This window comes from Chroicocephalus ridibundus, chromosome 1 (genome assembly GCF_963924245.1).
Source record: "Chroicocephalus ridibundus chromosome 1, bChrRid1.1, whole genome shotgun sequence".
NCBI classification, from domain to species: domain Eukaryota; kingdom Metazoa; phylum Chordata; class Aves; order Charadriiformes; family Laridae; genus Chroicocephalus; species Chroicocephalus ridibundus.
The window spans coordinates 36,816,127-36,840,539 of NC_086284.1; the positions used below are offsets into that span (position 1 = coordinate 36,816,127).

A 24,413-nucleotide genomic window follows, 5' to 3' on the forward strand; every position below is an offset into this window, starting at 1 on the left:
TAGCGCGAGAATGACTAGGAACGAAGTCATCTCATCTGCATCATCCTGGAAGGTGCATGATTCACTTCAGACAGGCTCTGTTTACTCAACACCGTGTTGTCTCCAGGGCCGTTTTTTTAATGGTTAGTTGGAGAGTTGTTGAAATTTGCCACAGGTTATCCCACTGTGGTTTTCACAGCAGGAAAACTCCTACAGTGTGACATTTTGGTGGAACACATGGAGGTCACCTGGAATTTGCTGGTATCTTTTTGTGGTATTGCACAACTCTTTGGGCAACAAAAGAATCGATAATCCTATGGAAGAAGGGACTGCAAATTTCATCCCAAGAATATTTAATGGTATTGGAAACTACTAATTGGTGATACAAACAAATTCATGGATGCCCCACTGCCAAAGTGGGTTAAAGCTTAAGTGGACTGAAGCACAACTGACTGAATTCACGACCTAAGAAATCCTTTCCACTTTCCCCTTCTGTGATTTACTAAAAGACTGAGGTTTCTGTGTATTGGCATTATTTTTGCCACCCATTAGGAAGCATCTGTAGAGCTTCTGACACAACCTAACTAAACTAAACTGCAACAAACATGTTTGTTGCAACTATGTTAATTCTACACTTTAAAATGAATTAATCCAAACTTTTTTCCTTCTGGCTTTGTATTCTTTCTGCTCACTTATTTTCATAATTTTTCATTTTTCAGAAATAGTCCATTAGTCTTGAGTAACTATAGGCAGTAGACAGTAGTCCACAACTCCTTCTTCCATACACACCAGAAAGAAAAACTCATAAATTTTGACCAAAGCAAAATCAAAGATTCTCTGAGGCTTAATAAGCCATCATCTGACTGCTCAGAGTGCCCGAAATCACAAAGATACATCCTCTCAAATCCCAGGCCTGCAGTTCACTGGGGATTTGAAATGTAACGCTTCCTGCTCATCAGGGAGCAACTGATTTTCATTCCTGAAAACCGATGTTTAAGGCAATTTGTGTCTTGCTGGATATTTGGTTTTCCTCCAGCTGCTCTGACCAGCAATCTGCTGAGAGTGCAAAAGCACTATATATATATATATATAGATAGATTTAAAATCTTCTTTCCTTGCTGGGCTTGCTGCTAGGATGAGCAACTTCAGCCTGAAGATTTAAGCAGAAATGAAATAGACCATGAAACCCAAATATGCAGACTTTGCTGTCTTTAGATGGATCGTACGTGTTATGAACCATGATGAAGCTATCCTTTGCAAATATTCTTAAATGTGTTGTTTATAATCTTAAGCCATTTGAGTCTTAAATCTCTAGTGCTTGCTTCTATGAATATTTGAGTTCCTGGATTGTCATGCATGTTCATCAAGTCAGGCCGTAGGTAACCAGTGTTCTTTTAAAGAAAATAAAAGAAACATTCAGTGGACTGTCTTGAGTATCATAATTTTCAAGGTTTTTATTTTAAAGTATAAATATAGTTTCTTATGGACATTAGTTTAAAAGAAACTACTTACCATTACTACTTAGTTTTACCTTTAAGTCACACAATTATTTTTTTTCTTGCGCTGCTTGGATGGAGAACTGATAACAAACAGTCAGTCGTGCCTGTCCCTCTGGTTGTATGTATTTCTGATTAAGCTACACAGATTTCCAGCACGTTTACAAGAAAAAAGGTTAACATTTCCACAGTCCACAGTTAAATTCCCGTATATGAAATGACTTAAGATAAAATTACAGAGGGAACGTGTTCTTTGTCAATGTTAGTTTTCCTTTCAGAGAAAAGAACAGGACAGCTATGAAAACGTGTTCAGATTTCTTTGATTTATGCCAAAACTATCACATCATTACAAAGAAAATTCATTCGTGTGTCACGTTCAGTATGTCTTAGAATCACATCACTGAGTGAATTAAGCTTTCTTTTCTGTTGTAGGCCAAGGGTAAAGAAAGACAATGGCTGAGACACCAAGCTGTTGGAGAGCTAGATGACGCCAAAATCATTGATGGGCTGACAGGAGAAAAAGCCATATATAAACGACGGGGAGAACTTGAACCACAAGTGAGTATCCAACAAGTAGCAGGGAAAGGTAGGGAAGTGCTTAACCAATTTGCTGTTTTTGTAGTGGCCGTACAAATATAAGTACAAATATTCAGGGAGTTACCGGGATGAGAAACTCGGAAGAATCTTGGGAAGATTGGGAAGAATCTTGGGAAGTCCCTGAGACAGAGGCAACCACAAGATGGAAGATTTGCTTCACTTCTTATAGTCATACACATATATTTGCTATTTGTCACTCTCAGAGCGAGGATGCTGATCTAGGCGGTCCTTTGTTTTGATCCAGTGCAACAGTTTTTATGTTCTTATTTTATATTTTATTGAGCTGAAGGCAGTTAGCACACAACATTTTGTTTGTTTGTCTAAGAAAAAGGAAAATATTTTCTCACTAACTTAATTTAATTTAATTTTCGATAATAATTACCCTGTGAAATTTAAAAAAAAAAAAAAAAGTGCTTTACAAATGTCTTCTCGTTATTCTGTGATATGTGAAGAATTTCAGCTTCCACAGGTATTTGGATTTACGAAAATAAAAATTACAATGGGAAAAAAGCCATTAAGATGCAGTAAAGTTGTCCATTCTATGTTTCAATTCAGCCTTTCCTTAGGAGACATTATAGTTAGGCCTGTGTGAGTCAGCAGCAGAGAAACCACTTGAATCAGACCAACAAAACCTGGCCAAAACTGGTGGGGCTAGTCCGTAATATTTAACAGTAATGCTTAATGACAGATTGCAGTTTTTAACTGCACTAGGATTTTTTTTTTTTTTTTTCAAATAGCTGAGTACAACATCTTTTTGCACATCAGCTACCCACATCTGATGAATCCCTGGTATTATTTTTTTATGCTACTTGCTCCTGATGTCTGTTGCTTTGAACAGATTGTGGAATTTGGCATGGCCTGTGTGAAAGATCAATAAGGGAAAAGTGACTAGATCTTAATTTCTCATTTTTTTCCAAAATGTATTTACTCAATGTGTCAGTTTTAGGGCTTTGTAAAAATAGTTCAATTAGGAAAAAAGAAAGGGGGGGGGGCACCTTTAAGTTTCACATAAAACCCAAAAAAAATGTAGGATTTAATGGGCCCTCGCCCTTCCTTTTTTTTTGGGAGGACAGTGATGCCACAGTCTATTAAGAGAATAATTAAAAGAACAAAGCACACAAATGCTCGCAGCCCTTTACAGGTAAAAGAAACGTTTTGGTTATTTGTTTTTAATGTAACTGGGTTTTTTGCCAGATCATCTTTAATAGCCTTATACTTGAATCCAGACTCATTGCACACTAAATAAAACACCTCCCTTGAATGTACTGTGCCAGAAATTGTTAAAACAGATGGGGATTGTTTTCAGGAAGAAATAATGATTTCAGCATCAGAATGAAGAAGAAACTACTAGTTAATCAGAACAAGATTTCAAACATTTTTGGAACGTTATTAACCTCATCAGACAAGTTTTTACAGTCTTATACGGGTCCCTGTTAGTACCGTAAGCCAAGGAAAGGCATTTCCATTATGAGCCTTGGCAGAAAGAGTGAATGTGAGAGTCTGTTCACTGAAATAAAATGTTAAGAATCAAAACTGAGACAGAAAAAGTATTTTCCTGACAAGCATGTGTGGAATTTTTCAAGGTATTTTGTTTCCAGTCATTGAAGGCGAGGGGAAAGAATGAATTGAGGTATCTGTCAAGTAACTGGTTTGAAACAGTTAGAAAAAAGGTTAAAATGGTTTTGTTCTTTTTTAAAAAAATAATCGGCATTTGCTGGGTAAAAGTTTCTTGCTTCGCAGAGTGCGTTGTGTTGTCTTTCTGAAATGTTTTATCATTACGGATGTTTAGCTTTCCCATTTATATTGTTTGGGGTTTTTTTTCTCCTGTGTTTCCCTGTCAGCCTGGGAGCCCCCAGCAGAAACCTAAACGCTTGCGCCTGGTGGTGGATGTATCCGGTAGCATGTACCGCTTTAACGGGGTGGATGGACGGCTGGAACGCTCCATGGAGGCTGTCTGCATGGTCATGGAAGCTTTTGAGAATTATGAGCACAAATTCAAGGTAATTACAGCTGGGCTAGGAGCGCTGTGGTTATTGCACAGGCCGTGCGCAGCAGTGGAAAAAGTGTTTCAGCAATCAGTCCAGCCAAAGAACGTTATTCATTCCCACAAGGAAATATAGACATTAACCTATTTCTAGCAACCTGAAAAATAATACTAGTGAATGGATAAGAAACATTACAGGCTTCAGCAGTGGAGAATTCAATCTAAGACTTTTAAGACTTTGAGTGAGTGAAATTTGCTGCCTTTTTCTGTATTTATCTGTTTGTTTCTTTGGGCAGAAATGCTTAAACCTACAGAACACAAGTAAATATGAGCTTCAAGACATGCAAAGATGCCCTGCCTTTCCATCTGCCCAGAGTACAGACAGGAGTACTTTGTCTCAGGAAAAGACCAAACTTTATCCCTTACTTGTGTTCTCTTACATTTACCTGAAAGCAAGAAAATAATTTCTTGTACTGAAAGGTATTAGGTTCCAAATGTTATTTAGTGGTAGCCTGCAAAGGAAATGGAAATAAATTTTATACTTTTTTTTTGTCTCAGTAAGCCTAAAGTCTAGGGTATGTTTCTTTAACCTTAAAAAAGAGAGTAATGGCCAGTCTCAAGTTAATTCTTGACAGATTCAGTGTTTAATGGAAGAATAAAGTTGTCCGATGCTTTTACCGAAGAGCATCTCAAACGTTAAGACTTAAAATACATCTGAACAAAATGTAAAATCTCCTAAACAAAATTAATAGAAAACTTAGGCCAGGTCAATTCAGCCAGGTCTGCTCCATGTTGTTCCTCCAACAGCGTAATCCTACAGATTTCTGTTCTTTCATAGAATCTCCTGTACAAAATCAAACCAGGCCATATGGAGGCATGTGCTTCTAGAATGTCTTCTAAAGTACAATCATTCAGACTTCCATTTGTCAGGGAGAAGGCTATAAAAGGAGACAGGCATTATGTTTTAGCCTGTTCTTCTAAGGAAACAAGGGGTGTGCTACCATAATGCTTTCTCCCCCTTAAACAGAGCATGTTGCACAATTTCAATCAAATTAGAAACCGTGGGTTTGTTCCCAAAGACACTAAATTCCTGCAAATGTCATGAAAACAGGCCAGGTAGAGAGTGATGCTCTGTATTCCTGATGGAGAAAAATGCTGTAACCATAACCTTAGACCCTTGGCCCAGAGAAGCCATGTGGAAACTCAACTGTAATTAATGGGAAATGAGGGGTTTATTTGCTCAGCTGCTCATGTATCTCCTGCTCACTGATAATAGAAAAGTCAATTACATATATTAACAGGGGCAGTGTAATTATACAACACAATTTGTGTATATTTGGTAAATCAGACATACCTGAGCAACACACATATTACTACAGCCAAATGCAGGATCAAGCACACAAGAAGATGAAACAGAAGTTGTGGACGCAAGGATAAACATGATATACTGGGGTATAGTCAACATGGCTTTTGTAAAGGGAAGTAATGCGTTCTGAAGAGTCTCCATGTATGTGACAAGCAGGGTTGGTTGATAGTCTCCTTAGCCAAAACCATTTCACCAAGTCCCTCACCAGAGGCTCGTGAAGAAATGATACTATGGGGATAAAAGGGAGAGCCTTCAGATAAATGAACTACTGCTAAAAATATAGAAAACAGACTAAGTGGTCATTTTTTAGAGTGAAGAAGTGAAGGAAGGTCACTGGTGTTGGGATTTGGACCAGAGCCCGTATTGTTATGTTCTATATATTCATAAATGATCTGTAAAAAGGGATGGATAGTGAGGTGACAAAAGTTGCTAGTTGTATGAAGTTGTTTGGGAAAACAAAAAGGGAAATCCAGCTGCAAAAAGCTGGAGAATCATAAAATCATAGCATGGTTAGAGTTGGAAGGGACCTTAAAGATCATCTAGTTCCAACCCCCCTGCCACGGGCAGGGACACCTCCCACTAGACCAGGCTGCTCAAAGCCCCATCCAGCCTGGCCTTGAACACTTCCAGGGATGGGGCATCCACAGCTTCTCTGGGCAACCTGTGCCAGTGCCTCACCGCCCTCACAGTAAAGAATTTTTTCCTAGTACCTAATCTAGATTTCCCCTCTTTCAGTTTAAAACTGTTACCCCTCGTCCTATCACTACGCTCCCTGACAAAGAGTCCCTCCCCATCTCTCCTGTAGGCCCCCTTTAGGTACTGGAAGGGCGCTATAAGGTCTCCTGGGAGCCTTCTCTTGTCCAGGCTGAACAACCCCAACTCTCTCAGCCTGTCCTCATAGCATAGGTGCTCCAGCCCTCTGATCATCTTCGTGGCCCTCCTCTGGAGAAGGACATGGCCATAAATGGTGACTGGGAAATAAAATGGCAGATGGTGTCCAGTGCTGCTAAATGGAAAGTGCTGCAGATGGAAGAAAGCAATTTTGATTTAAAATACTCAGTAAGGAAGTCTCAGCTATCCATTAGTGCTTTCTCTCAGCTATATATCAGTGCTCAACAAAGGCATTTTGTAATTATGTTGTATGGTTCTTTGAACACTCGGTGCCCACCAGCTGTCAAAAAGGCTAACTGAATGTTAGAAGCTATTAGCAAAAGAACAGAGAATAAAGCACAAAGCATCAGAATGTTGCTGTAAACATCCATAGTACATTCATATCAGGAATAATGTGTGCAACTTTGGTCCCCCATTTCACAAAAATTCTTGTAGAGCTGAAAAAGAAGAGGGTGACAAAGATTACAAAGGGTATGGAAGTGTCCAGGTACGAGTAATGGCTGAGTAGGCAAGAACTACTCAGTTTGGAGGAGATAAAAATCAAGGAGCTGATAAAATCTTGACTAAAATGGAAATAATGACACGGGGACAATTGTTCATTCTGTTCTACTACAGCCATTCTGCTCTTGTTATGAATAACGGATTATTTTACATTTATACAGCAGAGGACAGTGCTTTAGAAAGTGATAACTCTGAAAATAGATGTAGTGCAGTGGTAGATGGGCCCCTCATTACAAGAAAGACATTGAGGTGCTGGAGCGTGTCCAAAGAAGGGCAGTGAAACTGGTGAAGGGTCTAGAGCACAAGTCCTGTGAGGAGCAGCTGAGGGAGCTGGGGTTGTTCAGCTTGGAGAAAAGGAGGCTGAGGGGAGACCTTATCGCTCTCTACAACTACTGGAAAGTAGGTCGTAGCGAGGTGGGGGTCAGTCTCTTCTCCCAAGTAACAGGCGATAGGGCAAGAGGAAACAGCCTCAAGTTGCACCAGGGGAGGTTTAGGTCAGATATTAGGAAAAATTTCTTCCCCAAAAGGGTTGTCAAGCATTGGAACAGGCTGCCCAGGGAAGCGGTTGAGTCACCATCCCTGGAGGTATTTAAAAGATGTGTAGACATGATGCTTAGGCACATGGTTTAGTGGTGGACTTGGTAGTGTTAGGTTAACGGTTGGACTTAACGATCTTAAAGGTCTTTTAACCAGCTGTCCTTATTTCCTGTGCAGCTCTATAGCTGAGAACCCAGACATGACCCTCAGGTGCATGGTAAAGGAATAACATGTAGAAGTAGACAGACAGCCCACTGTGCAGAATTAGTAAGATCATTATGAACTGTTTTCAGTTCTGGGATTTTAAAATCTATGTTTCGTTACCTTTCAAATCCCTCTGTGGCTATTACAGATTATTATATTTTGCTTGGCCATAGTTGCTATTGGCCAGTGTTTTGCTCCGCACATAGATGAAAACCTGTATTTAGTTGAGCAAATAGCTCAAAATGCAGTTAGTTGTAATAGTAAATGTGCCTCTCTAACAACCACTAACCATTTATAAAAACACATGAAAGCCATGTGCAGTTATTAGATGTGAAAATTGCCACTCTTTGATGATAATAAGACAGGAGTATCCTTACAATCTCTGAGTCAAAAGAACTGTAAGGCCAATTTTATGTTTAAAATAATCGTGGTGAGGAAGCTGCTAGAAATTTTAGTGACACATCAAGGAAAAAAAGTTGCCATCAGCTTCTACATCTGTCCAACTTCAGTTGCCTCTAGGGTAGCTCTCCTCCATTTAAGGGCTCCTTCCACTGGATAGAGAACTTGGAAGGTGCAGTAACAGCCCCTTGATTCAAGGCTGGTCAGATCCAGCGTGAACTCTGTCAGCTTCAGAGCTGCTTTTGCCCAAGGGGAGAAAAGTGTTTTTCTTTCGCCACGTCTCTGTGCTGCCTCATTGGGATTTGATTCACTCTAAGCATAACATCTACCAGAGCAGACCAGAGATGACTAGGACAGGAAACAAGATATGGCCTTATGTTTCACTGACCACTGAAGTCATCCCCCAAAATGAGCACAAAGAGAGGCATTTATTAACTAGTCATGTTTGAACCATATTCTCAACATGATCCAATAATTATGGCAAAATATCTCTTTTTAACCTACAGTACACAGTGCGCTCATATGAGGAATGAGATTCTTTCCTTTGATAAAAATAAATAGCGTTTCCAAAATCTCCAGCTCAAAAATACATATTATTTTTTTGGCGTATAATCTGCTGTGGCAGATGCTACACCTGCATGAATGCGATCAATAACCAGCTGCTCGTGCCGGTTCCTCAGTTTCTAATGACTGTAATTAGATCTTTAGAGAGTAAGAGAGTCAGTGACTGTTTTAAAATATCAATGGCTCCAGTCTGTAAAACACGGACACTTTGCAAGATGCTACTAATTTTTCTCAGGTCAAAGCTGAAGTTTTGGTGTGTCTGCAAAAGTAGCATATATTTCTCATGTCTAAAAGAGGAACCATTTGAAAAAAGAGAAAAGAACACACAACTGTGTAGCGTGCCATGAGAAATCCGCCATTTATCACTTTTTTCTTTCTCTTCCTTATCCTCTTCTTGCCTTCCAAGAGTGGTTTTATAAAAATAGACTTTTTTTTGGCCTTTAGATATGCCTGCTGTTATCTGTTCCTGTTGTGGCCCCATCTGCGAGGGTCACAACAACATGTGCCGCAAATCTGAGGGGTTTCTTGTACGCCATGTGTTGAACCTGGGGGACCATCAGGCTTGTTGAGCAAAGCGTTCAAAAGGGATTTACATAGTAGAGTTCCCTTCTGCTGTCTAAGTGCAGTGCAAACTTTGGAAACCAATTCGTGGTTCAGGATGACTTTTCTGCTGGTGCTTGGTTTAGTTCTCTGCTAAAGAAGGTTGTGAACGAATCAGATGGGCTTTTCCTTGGTTGTTTTATCCTACCAGCTGAGCTTTCCCCATGTGTTGTACCCCTTGGTATCACTGATGATGTTGATTGTATGGTTGGTCTTTACAGCACTGAATGAAGGTAGAGAATACTTTCTCCCTGCCTTCTTACACCGAAGAGCTAACTATTGGGTATGTGACCGTACCAAGCAGGTAACAAAGTTATCCTTCAAAAAAAAGGCAGACAAGCGCCAGCAGGAATTTGTCAGCTTTTTCTGCTGGCGTAGGACAACCTGCCTGCTTCCGTTTCCCATCAGTGCCGGCAGTGAATCATTCCTTGTCAAGGGGGAAATGAGAGGCTCATCCCACAGTCGGGAAATCCATTTAAATTAACAGCCATGTTTCGAAGCCCTCCTCCAATGTCATCTCATCCACGCCTCCTCTGAAGCGCTTTATTAAAGAAAAGAGTGGGAGTGACTGAGGTAACAGAAGCCACATTCCCAGTCTCACCCTAATAACGGGGGCTAAATACGTTCCTACAAATGCCCCTTGGACCCTTTAAATGCGTGGCTGCATCCCTTATATGCATAGGTTGTAATAAGCAAGTTATTTTGCCGGATTAAAGTTCTTACATCTTTCGTACATCTCATTTTAGGTGACAATTATTTGAAAACGTACAGAAGGGCAGTTTGTCCTTTGTTTTATCTGAGGTAGCATTATGTCTGTCACACAAACCATACGGTTTTGTATCATCCCTAATTACCATCATTTGCACACATGATGGCAGATTCAGGAGGCATGTCCAGTAAATTATCCAACAGCAATTTTATGAAGCCTTTAAAATATTGTAAGTGGCTCAATAAATAGCATGTTATGTAACAGGCAGGGAAAGCCTGAATTGTTATTTATCGCTATATGAAAGGGATATTGCAGATTTTAGACGCCCGTTTCAGCATTCCCCATTTGTAAAATGTACTACGGAGGCAGCACTGTTAATTCGGGAAAAGAAGAAATGTTCCATGTGCTTGGCAGAAAACTTTCTTTTAAATAATAAACAAAAGGTTTGAAATAAATTCAGAAAAAAAAGAAAAAAAAAGAGTGTTCAGTGTTGTCCAAAGAAGAGACGCATTTATAAAGGTCTAGCCCTCCGGCAGAGGCCTTGTCTAATTCACACTGCCTTTTACATTCAGCATGCGTTCGTCTTTCAGCTTTTTAAATGCCTTCAGAAATTAAACCTTTTGGCATGGCAGCTGCAGAAGACAAAGTCTTCCATTTTACCCATTTTAGGCAGCAGCAACCATCCATTCAGTGCAAAATGTGACAGTGGAATAGGGATTGTTTTAACCTGTAAGGAAAGAAACCAACAAAATGATGCTATTTCAAGAGACGTGTTTACATATTGCGTACTCACGGCTCTGAATAGAGCAGTTCTTGTCTCGGTGTACCTGAGGCTGTTGGAAAACAAGCCGCTGTCTACCACAATAATAAATTAATTCAATTAAGCCTGCACTGTGGCAAGCATGTATTTTCCTGAGAGCCTGTGCTTGCAGTCTATTTTGTAAAACGAAACAGAAGTCAGTTCCGAGTAAGATGGTATCACAGCTCTTCTCTCACTTGTAACACCATCCACGTGAATTCTCGTAGGGAATTTCTGAGAAAAATGCATCGGATCCTTGCTTCTCAGAGGCCCTTTTTCTGTGCTCGTCTTTCGGGTTGCAGAGGAAGGGAACTGGTTCTGACAAAGCGTGCACGTGCCTGCATGTGTTGGGGTCCCCAGTTGGCCAGGGCTGTGGAGCTGTCTGCACCTTCTCTTTAAAATGAGCGCTCCAAGATAACATCAAATCACCAAGGGTTCATTTTACTAGAACACAAATCAGGAGGAGGTAATAATTTACTGAAAGAAAACCTGGGTGACAGATTTAAGTCCTCCTTCTTTGCCCTTGCAGTGGGCTGCTTTGCTCCAGTTTTACTCCCGCCCCAAACCCTGTATTCCTAAATTGTGGTAGGCTCCATAGACTCCACTGGGCAAACATCTCCCTCTGTCACCTCGAAAGCTTGGCTTGTGACCTTGAATGAGGTCACAGGGTCTCCCAGGCCGCAGCCCTATGTTGACTTAAGTCAATCAGTGCTGCTACATTTCCATCCCCTTCTTCACTGGGGCACGAGTACTTATCCAACCTCACATTTTGGGGAGCTAAGCTGCCCAAAAGCAACCTCACACTCATTAGGTTTGGGCTGTTCTGGTCCTTGACTTGACTTCTGGGGGGATCAGAGGACTGTGAGGACCAGCACGCGAGGGCTGGTGACCACAGCACATCTCTTCCACAGCTCAGCAGGATCTTACCCTGCTTTTAAGGAGGCCCTATTTGACCCGGAATGCAGCAGCCAGGACAAAGCAAACAGCCACTTCTTCCCTGCTGCCTCACCATACTTTTTTTAATCATAAATAGCATAGTAAAATGTCAGCAAAGAAACAAAGAAACAGTTCACATCTGTTAAATATAAGTATACGTACTCAGGCGCATGCATGGGCACACACAGAGAATAATAAGCAGCTACCCGAGGAGGGAACGGAGAGGACATGACGTTCCCAGGTGAACGCCTTTACGTGCCTGCAATATTTTGCTCAGATTATTTCAGCCTCACCTTGCCTGTACCCAGGTTGTACGTTCCCGCCTCGTGCAAGAATGTGGAGGGGCTCCAACCGTAGGGTCAACCTCTGGGGTTTCAGCTAGGAGCTACAGCAGTTCCCTTAACGCAGACTGTCACGCTGAGTTTAAATCCAGCCTTTTTCAGATGAAAGGTTGGTCTGTTACTCGTGTGTGCCAAGAACCAAAATGGTATTCCCAAGTAGCAAAGTTTGGCCTACTCGCATGAACTCAATATGGCAAAGCTGATACCAGGACACCCGGTGGGAGAGGTCCACGAAATGCTGGGAAGGAGCTCATTACGAAGGAATCAGCCTTCTTTTTGCACAGGAGAGTGACAGCATTTTGCTCTATGTAATTAGGTTGTTGATTTAAAAATTATACTGAACACAAAACTGCTCAGAAAAGGACGTGCAGGGGTTTCATAATTAAGAGCCTACCCTGAAGATTTGTGGACATTTCTGACATTGCATAAGAATGACATTAGCGCCGTATATTTTCTGCTCCATTAAACGACTGCTTTATTTAGTTCCTCTGATTTGAATGATCTCTAGTTTTTAAAACAATATGAATGCACGCCGTCTTTTAGTGTGGTTCACATTCTGAATGTATTCCTCTATTAATTTGGAAGTATGATGAATGTAACCTCAACATTATTCGCAAAACTGGTGTATTTTCATTTGCCACATCTTTTCGCCAGGAAAGATAATGGTTTGAGGAAGACAGAAGCACCAGTTAAATATTCATCAAGAAAGAGAGAGTCTGAAGCATTACTGGTGATAAGAAATAGGTTTTGAAGAGCAAGCATGTGTCAGACTGGAAGCTTTACATGAGGCTGGGTAGCAAATACTAGAGATGGAAGAGCTGAGAACAGGAATGGGAAAAGCCAACAGAGCAGAAATAAATGGGATAGCGTGGGGACCAGATTATATAAAGATTTGCCCAGGGGAGGAAGTCTGGGTTATGTGAGGCTGTCATAAAATGGTCTGACCTTGGGTGACATAAGCTATAGTATGGGGCATGTTTGCTGTTTTGCAGAGGGAGGTGTCACCTTTAAAAGTGTTGTTCCAGCTGCTGTAGCTTTCTTTTACTCTTGATATGTTTTTAAGCAGATTAGTGATGTGGAAACAAATAATAAGAGCTTTGTTGATAAAGAATGCCATTTCCCCAGTCTACAGGACCCAACTTATACCAAATAAAGTGGTCTTCGATAAGAAAGAAAGAACAGAAAAACTGTGAGGAACAGACCTGCCTTTTATGAATTGATTATGTAGGAATTAGGGATGGTGAGCCTGTCAGGGACCTGTATGCGGCACTTGAATAAAAGATAACAGAAAGGCAAAATATTGCACAAGGGCTCCCTGTCAACTAAAGACAGGTCTGTACCAGCTAGTCAGGGGGAAATACAGGCATGTTCATGTCGAGGAACTGCCAGCTCACGTCTCTTCGGGCTCAGGATCCGTGCACTGTGCTTTATTACTTGGTGTAGACAGCTCTGAAATCCGCTTTTGTCATGCTCATGAGTTCTCCCTGGGGTGACTGCCACATCTACAACACAAAGGGCAGGTCAGGACCTTGCCATAACTCAGCTTGTCTTGGTTTTCATGTAAAGACAATAAAACTCTCACATAAAACAAAGCCCTTCCCAATGTTACATTATTTGTTCAACAAGATATTTGAACTATCACAGCTCTACATGTCACTTTTGCAGCATCTTTCACGGGAGAATGATGTGCACATCATCTCTGAAAACATACAGAGACACTTGGAATTCACTTCTCTACATACTTTGAGCAGCGACTTTGATCTGTTAGGCACAAAAATAAGGAGTGCTGATTTTCAAAAAGGAAGGCTTGTAATACTTTCTTTTCAGAGAAGAATGAGGTCACAAAAAAGATCTATCAAACATGGGAGCTACTCTTAAACAATGCACTTCTTGTGTGTCAGACTCAAGAGGATGAAAATTGCTACTTTAAAAAAATACATGGACAATGTGAGAGGGCAAGGTCTTGATGTTATGCATCAACGCTCTGCAATTGATGGGGTGATGTGAAAAACAGACCATGGAAATAAGTAACTGTTCTTTAATTTCATTATTTAGCAATCCTTTCCCGTGTTTTCATGTTGGTGAGAAATTGCAAGTAGTTCCCTTAAGCAGCTCATGAACAGAAGCGGGGAACAGTATTTGGGTTTTCTTGTTGAAAGCAAATTGCCTTTGATCTGTCTTGTGTCATTGTGACCCGAGGGCCATTTGTGACTAACAGATGACTGATGAAGTTTCTTTCTTGCAGTACGATATTGTTGGACATTCAGGAGATGGCTTCGACATCGCCTTGGTTGGAAGTGACAAAGTTCCCAAGAACAATAAGCAAAGATTAGAGATTCTTAAGGTAAATCCTACTGATAAGTGTTGCTGGATAATTGAGGATTTTGTGACTGCAAAGATTAAACTGTAGGTGGGTCACAGAATGCGAAACGTAAGGAGAGTAAAATAAAAGAAAGGCAAGAAAGTAAAATCTTGTGTATTTGCATGAAATTGAAACAGGACTTTTCAGAGAGGTGGCAGAAAATAAATTATGCCAAAATAGTAGAAGCTAGATATGCCTTTTTCTGGACTGATGTGTCATAAATGTGTCATTTTAACTACCTGTCAAAGGATATAGAATCATAGGTCCCTTCCAACACTAACAATTCTTAAAGATCATCTAGTTCCAACCCCCCTGCCGTGGGCAGGGACATCTCCCGCTAGATCAGGTTGCTCAGAGCCCCGTCCAGCCTGGCCTTGAACACTTCCAGGGATGGGGCTTCCACCACCTCTCTGGGCAACCTGTTCCAGTGTCTCACCACCCTCATGGTGAAGAACTTGTTCCTAACGTCCAGTCTGAATCAACTCATCTCTAGTTTTAATCCATTCCCTCTAGTCCTACCATTACCCGACATCCTAGGAAGTTCCAGGCTTTATACAATCATATAGATAGGTCTACCTGAGTCACGTGGTGATATCATTAGTGCCTAAGTGACTAATTCAGACTGTAGAGGGATCCCAGGTCAGTGATTTAGCCTGGTACCTTCAAGAAGTTCTGTGTCACAGTAGCAGTGGGAAAATGTGTCAATTCTAGATTGAAAATGTGTCAAATCACAATTGCAAAGTGAGTGTATTCACCAAGATTTTACTGTAATAGGATGAAGAAAAATGGAGTCTATTTTAGGATTTACCTGGTTGGCAGCTCAATGGTTTAGAACTATGTAAATGAATTCCTTCAAAAAGTATGTTTAAAAGATCGGCAGCTACTTGAGTTAGACGGACTGGATTTTCTAATGTTCCTTAATGTTTCTAAAATACCTTGACTTCTGCATAGGAAACAGCTTCGTCAATTAAAACATTATTTCATAAAAGCTCGAACAAAATGTTTTGACATTTTTAAACCTTGCTGCCACTGTCAGGAGTCAGATATTTGATAATGACTGTGACACTACTAGGGTTTGGAAGTCTAGTGCAAATTATAAACAGGCAGGAGCTGGTCACACCATTAGGAAATTAAGCCCTGTTTTCTTCCTTAGATACATAGAAATGTAGCTACTCAAACTGCAGCTAATCAAAGCATTTTACCTTCCCTAAGGCCCAATCTAATTATGTCCATGCATGGGTTTTGATCACAGAATCACAGAATCTTCATGGTTGGAAAGGACCTTTAAGGTCATAGAGTCCAACCAAACAACCTACAATCTCTGCCACTAGAGCATGCCCTGAAGTGACACATCTAGACGTTTCTTAAACACCTCTAGGGATGGTGACTCAACCACCTCCCTGGGCAGGCTGTTCCAGTGCCTGACCACTCTTTCAGTAAAGTAATTCTTCCTAATATCTAACCTAAACCTCCCCTGCCGCAGCTTCAGACCATTTCCTCTGGTCCTGTCATTATTCACCTGGGAGAAGAGGCCAACCCCCACCTCTCTCCAACCTCCTTTCAGGTAGCTGTAGAGGGCAATGAGGTCTCCCCTCAGCCTCCTCTTCTCCAAGCTAAACATGCCCAGCTCCCTCAGCCTCTCCTCATATGACCTGGTCTCCAGACCCCTCACCAGCCTGGTAGCTCTCCTCTGGACACGCTCCAGCACTTCAATGTCCCTCTTGTACAGAGGGGCCCAGAACTGAACACAGCACTCGAGGTGAGGCCTCACCAGTGCCAAGTACAGAGGCACCATCACTTCCCTGCTCCTGCTGGCCACGCTATTCCTGATACAAGCCAGAATGCTGTTGGCCTTCTTGGCCACCTGGGCACACTGCTGGCTCATGTTAAGCTGGCCGTCCACCAGCACCCCCAGGTCCTTTTCTGCTGGGCAGCTTTCCAGCCACTCTTCCCCAAGCCTGTAGCGTTGCCTGGGGTTGTTGTGACCGAAATGCAGGACGCGGCACTTGGCCTTATTAAACCTCATAGAGTTGGCCTTGGCCCATCGATCCAGCCTGTCCAGGTCCCTCTGTAGAGCCTTCCTACCCTCAAGCAGATCAACACTCCCACCTAGTTTGGTGTCATCTGCAAACTTACTGAGGGTGCACTCAATCCCCTCATCCAGGTCATTGATAAAGATATTAAACAAAACTGGCTCCAAAACTGAGCCCTGAGGGACACCACTCGTGACTGGCCGCCAAGAGGATTTCACCCCATTAATCACAACCCTCTGGGCACAGCCATCCAGCCAGTTTTTAACCCAGCGAAGAGTACACTTGTCTATGCCATGATTCGCCAGCTTCTCCAGGATAATACAGTGGGGGACAGTGTCAAAGGCCTTACCTAAGTCCAGATAGACAACGTCCACCACCTTCCCCGCATCCAGAAGGTGGGTCACATGGTCATGGAAAGAGGTCAGGTTGGTTAAGCAGGACCTCCCTTTCCTAAACCCATACTGGCTGGCCCTGATCCCTTGGCTGCCCTGCCCTTGCCGTGAGAGCTCACTCAAGATGATCCGCTCCATGATCTTTCCTGGTTACCGAGGTCAGGCTGACAGGCCTGTAGTTCCCTGGATCCTCCTTCCGACCCTTCTTGTAGATGGACATCACGTTAGCCACCCTCCAGTCATCTGGCACCTGCCCTGTTGACCAGGATTGTTGATAAATGATGGAGAGAGGCTTGGTGAGCTCTCCCACCAGCTCCCTGAGTACTCAGGTATTGTTTGTGGTCTTAAAACCACTGTGGTTTTAAGAAGCGACGCCTGTCTTAAAATGCAACATATTGTGTACAAAAAGCTGCATCTTCTGCAATATCTGAAGCATCCCCTAATATAGCATAGCTGAATATTTACTCCCTTCTGTGCAAGCTGAAAGGAATGTTTATTCCTAAAGTCATCTTACATATTTCCACTTGGATATGCTGTGCACACAGATCATGCATGCCCATGCTCAGTTCTGCATGAGTGGAGACCATACCTTGGAAGGGACAGAGCATGCCATTCGTGAAATCGCCAAGGAAGAGGCTGACGAGTATTTTGTTATCGTCTTGAGTGATGCAAATCTCGAGCGATACGGTATTCAGCCAGCAAGGTTTGCCCAGGTCTTGACCACCAATGCTCAAGTCAATGCTTTTGCCATATTTATAGGATCCTTAGGAGACCAGGCAGATAGGTAAGTATATTTGTTTTATGCCTAATATAACTTTCTTTCTTTCCATTCATCATAAATCTAAACTGTGCTTTTATTGCAGTGGAGTTAGGCATAGTTGCCCATGCATAAAAACATAGAATGGTTCGGGTTGGAAGGGACCTTAAAGATCACCTAGTTCCAACCCCCTGCCATGGGCAGGGACACCTCCCACTAGACCAGGCTGCTCAAAGCCCCATCCAGCCTGGCCTTGAACACCTCCAGGGATGGGGCGTCCACAGCTTCTCTGGGCAACCTGTTCCAGTGTCTCACCACCTTAATCATAAAATGGCCAGCTAGTTCAGAGCATTCTGTTCATCCAAAGGGAGCATCTGAAGCCATCCTCCCACTAGAGGCTGTGCACTGTCCCCGTACGTGATATCACTATGTAATCATGACGGAGACATGGTGCCTTTGCCATTGCCCAGTATGTGCTTTGAATGTGTGGGGGTGCCTAAGAAAAGAGATTAGAGCAAGACAAGCTGGAGTTTAATGGTCTTCAAAACTGCCAGAAGTTTGACTCAGATATTCCCCTTCTGTTAGAGACAAATTCTTCAGCGAATCTGAGCCAATACACCTATTTTTAGTGCTACTACGTAATTTCACTTTAAATTGTTTGGGCACAGGGGAAAAGAGGGAAATTCTATGTCAGGTGTCCCTCAGTTCCATACCCACTGAGGACCAGTACATGCAGCAAAGAGCTGGTATAGCCACAAATATCAACAGTGCCTTTTCTGCTTCTCTTCGGCTCTTCAACTAGAGCAGAATGAGAGAAGGCCCAAAGGGAATTGGCCCTGAGTAACTAGTTTTAGTCAGAAAAGGGTTGAAAGATACAGCTGCACAGCCGCCGTTAGTCGTGTCTGCAGGTCTGTGCCTCGGAGCTGCGTTACGCCTAAAAAGAGAATACATTCTGAAAGATTATAATTACAGAAAGTCCTTTTCCTTCTGCTAGGAATTAAAAAAAAAAAAAAGAAAAAGAAAAAAAAAAGCGTTGACCGTAATCCTGCTGTGTAAGAGGAGATCGTATAATTGCCCTAGTTCAAATTCCCGAGTTCACTGGCGATGGAAAATGCACACAATGCTGTCACTGAAACGCATTTCTATGTACGTGGAAGTGCAGAATTAGACAAAGCCTTCCTGTAACCGCTGTGGGGGCAGGAGAAGGGAATTCTCTGTTGCAGCTTTTTTAAAAACTCGCTTTAAAAGTGAGTCTTAGCATTGGAGAAATAGCGTGGAGCATAAACTCCTTTAAAAAAGCAGTGAAAAAATAAATTCCAAGCCTCCTGACGGGACGTGGGGGAGATGGGGTTTGTAACATGCATCTTGTTTAGCTTTTTTAAGGAGGGTTAAGCTGTGAATAAAAATGTGTCAAGCTAATATTGACAGAAAAATATCTTTCCATCTAATCTGCTGCGATCTCAAAGGGGAAATACAAAGAGCGCATTTAGAATCACTGGAGGTGTTGAACTGAAAGAGCTGTGGGTTCATGGTGATGTATTTAGAGTCAATATCTTCATTTCCAGAGTAAATCTCTAGCTGCCCTCAAAAAAAACAGCTGTGGTAATACCTCGTGGGGTCACTGGTACCTTGATCAAGACGGAGTTTTTGCACGTCAGAAAGAGGACATGAATAGGAATCTCGAGAATGGCTCTTGATTATCTTGCTGAAAGGACCTCTGTGACTTAGCCGCTCTCAGTGGTTCCTCCCTCTGCTTCTTTCCCAAGCCTTTAATTGCATGGTGACAGCAACGTGAACGGCATGGGCTGGGAAGGTATTCAAAAGGAAAAACATCCATTCTTAAGGAAGCCTGGCTTGTGGTAGGGAAGATGATTTGAAATGGTAATTGTGTCTTGTCTCTCCTTCTGCTCCTTAGGCTGCAGAGGACGCTACCAGCAGGTCGGTCTTTCATTGCCATGGATACCAAAGAGATCCCCCAGATTCTGCAGCAGATCTTCACATCTACCATGTTGTCAAGTGCCTAAGTGTCACCGATGTCACCGTGCCTGAATTCAAAGAAGAAAACCCACTCTGCTGGAGTTATAAACCCTAAAGCTGCAGATAAACATAGTTATTTAATAAAATACATACTGTTCTCTAATCAGCAAAGCGACCCAAATCTGCATGACAGCCGGGCTGTAAAATTTCGCCCAAAAATCTCTCAACCGAACTTATAGCACGTTCAAAGAATTGCAGCGGGGCGGAGGTAAATCGCCGGATGGCAACAGAGCGAATGTTTTTTCCGGAGGGACAAACAAATAAAGGACGGTTTGTGATCATTCCTCTGCCTGCCGTGTTGCCAGCGCTCCGCTATCATCTCGCCCTATTTTATTAAACGCGGTTCGCTGGGTTTTGCTAATATTATGCAAGGCAGAGCCAGGCAATCTGTTTCAGTGTTTCTTGTGCCTACGTTTGAATGGGTAGTTAACTCCATCTCTGATTTAAACAGGCCTGCTCTTGTCGGGCAGGAAACCCTTCCTTCCTCTGCTGTTGCTTTCTTGTCCTGACGAGGCACCGGGGCTTCACCGCTGGATGCTGGGAACAATGGAGCAGTTTGCAAACACTGACCGTGGCGTGTAAACATTCATTATCTGATCAGGCACGGTGCTCGGTTGTCAGATGTAGAGAAAGTGGCTCTTCAGAAGGAAAACAAAACAAAAATAGATTCTTTCAGTTCTGCCTGTGAAAAGTAAGGGGAAAGGGTCAAAATGGTCTGAAGAACCCAACAGCCAGCGTTGCCAAGGAGGGAACTGCTGCCACGTTTCCTTTGCATGACAGATGATGCTGTCCCACTCCCTGGGATGGCCTCAGTACGTGGAGGTGCCTTTTCGGTCGGGAGACTTTTAAGTTACTACTGGTGCTTTGCTAGAGCTCCTTCATGATCTGTGTTCCTTGGGTCTTTTGGAGATGAGGCTGGAGGAGAGATCTGGCCATGGGGAAATGAGTTCTTTTTTATAAAGAAAGGGTAAAAAAAATCTATTTTTATTTTAGCAAGCTATCTGGGGAGGGGGGGTATATTTAATATCCAGGATAGTTATAAAGACTTATTTTATAATTCAATCGGCTGGTGTTTGGCAGGTCCCATGGGGCGATAGTTCCTCTCTATCTGCCAAAGAATAGATATCTTGTAGTGCATCAGGAGCACTGGAATACTTGATGAATTGAATGTATGATTTAATTACGCTGGGATGAGGGGGTGTGCGTCGTCACTGATAGCCTGCTGATGTTAATTTGAGGGTAACTGAATAGAAAAACAGACAAAAAACTTCTAAAAAAAAACCCCAAAACTTCTACTTCTAAAAATCTGAAGGAGCAATTGCAATACTTCACTTCTAATATTTCTCTTAATCCCACAGTTGCTCAAACCGCACTGTGAGCAGTGTGTTTGGAGAGGAGGAGGCAAATTAATTTGGTCTTGTTAAATACAACCATCGGTGTTTTAAAGGGTCCGGTTGCTAGCGGTCATTCTCTACTCCATCCGTCCTGCAGCAAAAATCTTTACCAGAGCATCAAAAATGTCCCCTATTTAGGACGTGTTTCGAAGCCTGGCCAGCTTTGAAACTCTCTATGGCAAGAGAGGACGGAAGACGTTTTTCAAAGGCTTGTTTGTATTGTTATGATAACTATAGATGTGAAAACAAAGAGGTTGAAGATGCGATTCCTGTTTGGAGAGAAGGGAATTGGGAGGAGAAGGTCGAGGAGGTTACCCCTGGCTGGGACAAATGCATGTACACGCACACACACACAGACACGGCTAGCAAGGGGAAGTACGCTTCAAAATATAAATATCTTGGTCCTGTACACATATGATGAGATACTAAATGCAATAAAGAATTGGCATATTAATAAGTCTGTTAGTAAATGTGTTTTTACATGGAAATTCCTTCGGCACCTCTGCTTTTATTGCCAGCAGCCCTTCAAAAAAGAAACATTTTATTGCTGTTAATTAGCAGATTAGTACCCTTTCTAGATTACTTGAGTGGATAAACTTTCTCGCCTTGGATTTACATGCAGTATGATACTTTATTGTTATCTTTATTGTAAAAAAAAATAGCGTTATTTAAGTGAAACTCTAGGATAAATCCGATTTTAAACCTTTTGGTTTTGATTATCCTTGTAAATTGTATTTCATGCCATGCTATTTAAAGTTACCTTTCTGAAGTGTTTGGTTTTATTCTTGGTTTCGGGAGATGTCCGTTGTGTTTCGGTTCATATTTCATGGGCATGTCCAGGGCCAGGCCTGGCCAGGAGGGTGGCTGGGAGAGAATGGAAATGGTTCCCAGTAGATTTTGAGAGAAGAGGAGAAGAGATGAAGAAAACTTTTTTTTTTTCCCCCCTTTTTTTTTTTTTCAGAAGGAGGGAATTGAGGTTTTGCTTTTACCAACGCTTCATTGCAGAGCGTATTTGACCCGACAGCGTCTCTCTAAATGGTAATAATTCAGGGCAAAATTTTCCCCCGGCCGTGCATCTCTCACCTGCTTTAATGCCCATCGCTGCCCCGGGGAAATCAAAGCAGCAGCTGCGCTTTTCCCTGTCTCGCAAGGACTGGCAGGGCTGTTGGGCTGCTCAGAAATTCAGCAAACACTCTTCTTCCACGTCCCTGGGAATTGCAGAGCTTCTTGATACGCATTTGTTTTTAATTAGGAAAACGCTTAAGAGTAACGTGGCTGGGTTTAACTAGCAGCAGCACCAGTGACTGCTCGCGTTGCAACGCGTGCGCTGGCGGCGTGTGTCACTCAGGCCCTCGGAAAGCGCGCTAAGGTATTTTTCATCCTTCTCACAGTATATTAAGGCACTTTCGTGCTCATCGGTTTTTATGAAAAGGCAGTGTTGTCGGCGAATGAATCGAGCTGCTGGTTGGAGCGGGTCCTGACCTATCGGTAGTGCCTTAATAGTCAGCTGCCTCTTACGGTGCAGATTTTGGTCCTGTTCTGGTTGTATGTCTAATGTGTTCATATTCATTGACCAGTTAGTAGGAGTACAGAGTCATTTAGGATTGTTATTTAACTGAGATTTTAAAAAAATAATACAGAAAACCCAGGCAGATGTGATTTCGGTCAGAGCAAAGCCCGGCCAACATTTAGAGACATAAACAGCTCCACGCGACTACGTGTAAAAGTGATGAATTAGCATGAAGTGCAAGGAGAGTGAGGTGGGACTCGTCATCTTTGATTCCAGCAGTCTTTTTTTTTCATTTCTTTCCTTTACCAACACTAGGTGTCAAACATGATTGCAAATGTCGTGCTATAGCTTACCCGTTAGCCTGGTAAAATTAAGACCAAAGATCCTAATCGCTGATCAAATATACCGACGTAATATTCCAGCAAACAGGCCTACAACAGGAGGTGTAGAGAGGGTGTTGGATGTGCAAATTCAAGCTGAAGAAAGAACCCTGATGCCTATTTGAGAGTACAGGTAAGAGACGCAAGAATACTAGAGGTTTTCTTTATCTATGCGGTTGCGATTATTTTTTGAATTAATACAAAGCAAGTGTTAAAATAATTTGGACAACTAAATAACCCAAGCGACTGTGCTGTGTTGGCTATTGCACATTGTTGTGTTTATTAATAAATAATGTCCCTATAAAAATGGGAATGTAGAAGATACTTACTGAGGAATAAAAGTCAAATTCCTAACCGTGTATCGAATCTGGAAGGCTTATTTGAAAATATAATTGTTGTACAGAACCTCTAGATTAGAAAAGGTTCAGGCTTTGGTTAGTGCTTTAAATGCTACTGGTTCAGCGTAAATAGGTTAAAGCTCTTCAGTTTTATCTGCTGTAAATATAGTGGAAGTTGTTGTTCGGCTCCTAGATAATTCTGCTTCTGCGGCAAACATGTCTATTTTGGCCCTGTCTTTGGAAAAAAAAAAAAACCAAAACCAACAAAAACCAACATCAACAAAAAGACCAACCCACAAACCCTTGCATTTTATCACTTACTGTTCTTTCTGCCAGCATCTGGGGAGAGCAAACCCGCTCTCCTGCCCTGACAATGAACCTTTTAGACAAGGAAGGTCAACATTTCTCCCTCTCAGCCCCTGTGTAGTAACAGCACTCAACCCATGGAAGCATCTTACATGGTCCATTAGGTGCGGAAGTCATTTTATCCAACGTAATGGGTGTCCAACAATCCCTGAACATCACACGAGGTAAGTTACGGTCTTTAACCCTGGATTGGTGCTCTGGGTGTTGCAGTTGGTGAGTGATAGATATTGATGCCCAAAGCATTTGAGCATTTTGGAATAGTCCAGTGAAGTCAAGACCTTCCCGTATCGGTTGAATTAAAAATGCCTCCCATGCCATATGGGACTGTGCTATTAAGGATATTTTTTCCAACACAAGTCTCAGTGTAACTGTTTGATGTGACCACGCTCTTTGCTGGGAATGTTGGTGATGTCGAACTCAAGAATCTGTGATTGTTTACAACAGTTTGCAGTGAAGAAATTCCCCTAGGGAAAAAAAAAAGTGCAGGCCGTTCAGCTGAAGGTTCATCTTCTAGGAGACAGGCGTTACACCATTTTAATGCTTAAAGCCAGAAAAGGTCTGTCTTTATCACCAGTCATGCGCTGATTTGTAAACAGGCTATTTTAGAAAGTCTTTTTGCAAAATTGCTGCATGAATACGACTTTATCCGTGAGTTTATTTCTCAGTATGGACATTGCTGCAGTGTGATGTACAATATCTCTTCTGTACCGGTAGGTCTGGAAAGACGAAAACTAAGTTATTCTCTGATATTACAAGCATTAAAGGGTTATTTGTGTTGATCAGTCTTCAAAAAGCTTAAAAAAACCCTAGAGTTCAGGGCGTCATCAAAATAAACAGGTAACAAATTGCCTAACTCAGAAGTGCTTTTGCTTTTGAGATTGTTGTGACAATGTCAACAGCATCGTCGCTGAATAAAATGTTTTAAAGTCAACTACATTTTC

The 24,413-nt window shown here is 42.1% G+C and overlaps 1 protein-coding gene across 2 annotated transcripts in view; it reads left to right on the forward strand.

Moving 5' to 3' along the window:
- Positions 1 to 21,647, forward strand: part of VWA8 (von Willebrand factor A domain containing 8) — a 204,453-nt gene extending 182,806 nt beyond the window's left edge. For both annotated transcript variants that reach the window (XM_063335017.1, XM_063335028.1), the window contains exons 41-45: positions 1,908 to 2,033; positions 3,914 to 4,072; positions 14,149 to 14,247; positions 17,236 to 17,474; positions 19,363 to 21,647. In XM_063335017.1, the coding sequence (XP_063191087.1) occupies positions 1,908 to 2,033; positions 3,914 to 4,072; positions 14,149 to 14,247; positions 17,236 to 17,474; positions 19,363 to 19,471 (732 nt within the window). In that variant the 3' untranslated portion in view covers positions 19,472 to 21,647. The remainder of the gene's footprint in view (positions 1 to 1,907; positions 2,034 to 3,913; positions 4,073 to 14,148; positions 14,248 to 17,235; positions 17,475 to 19,362) is intronic.
- Positions 21,648 to 24,413: the final 2,766 nt, after the last annotated feature.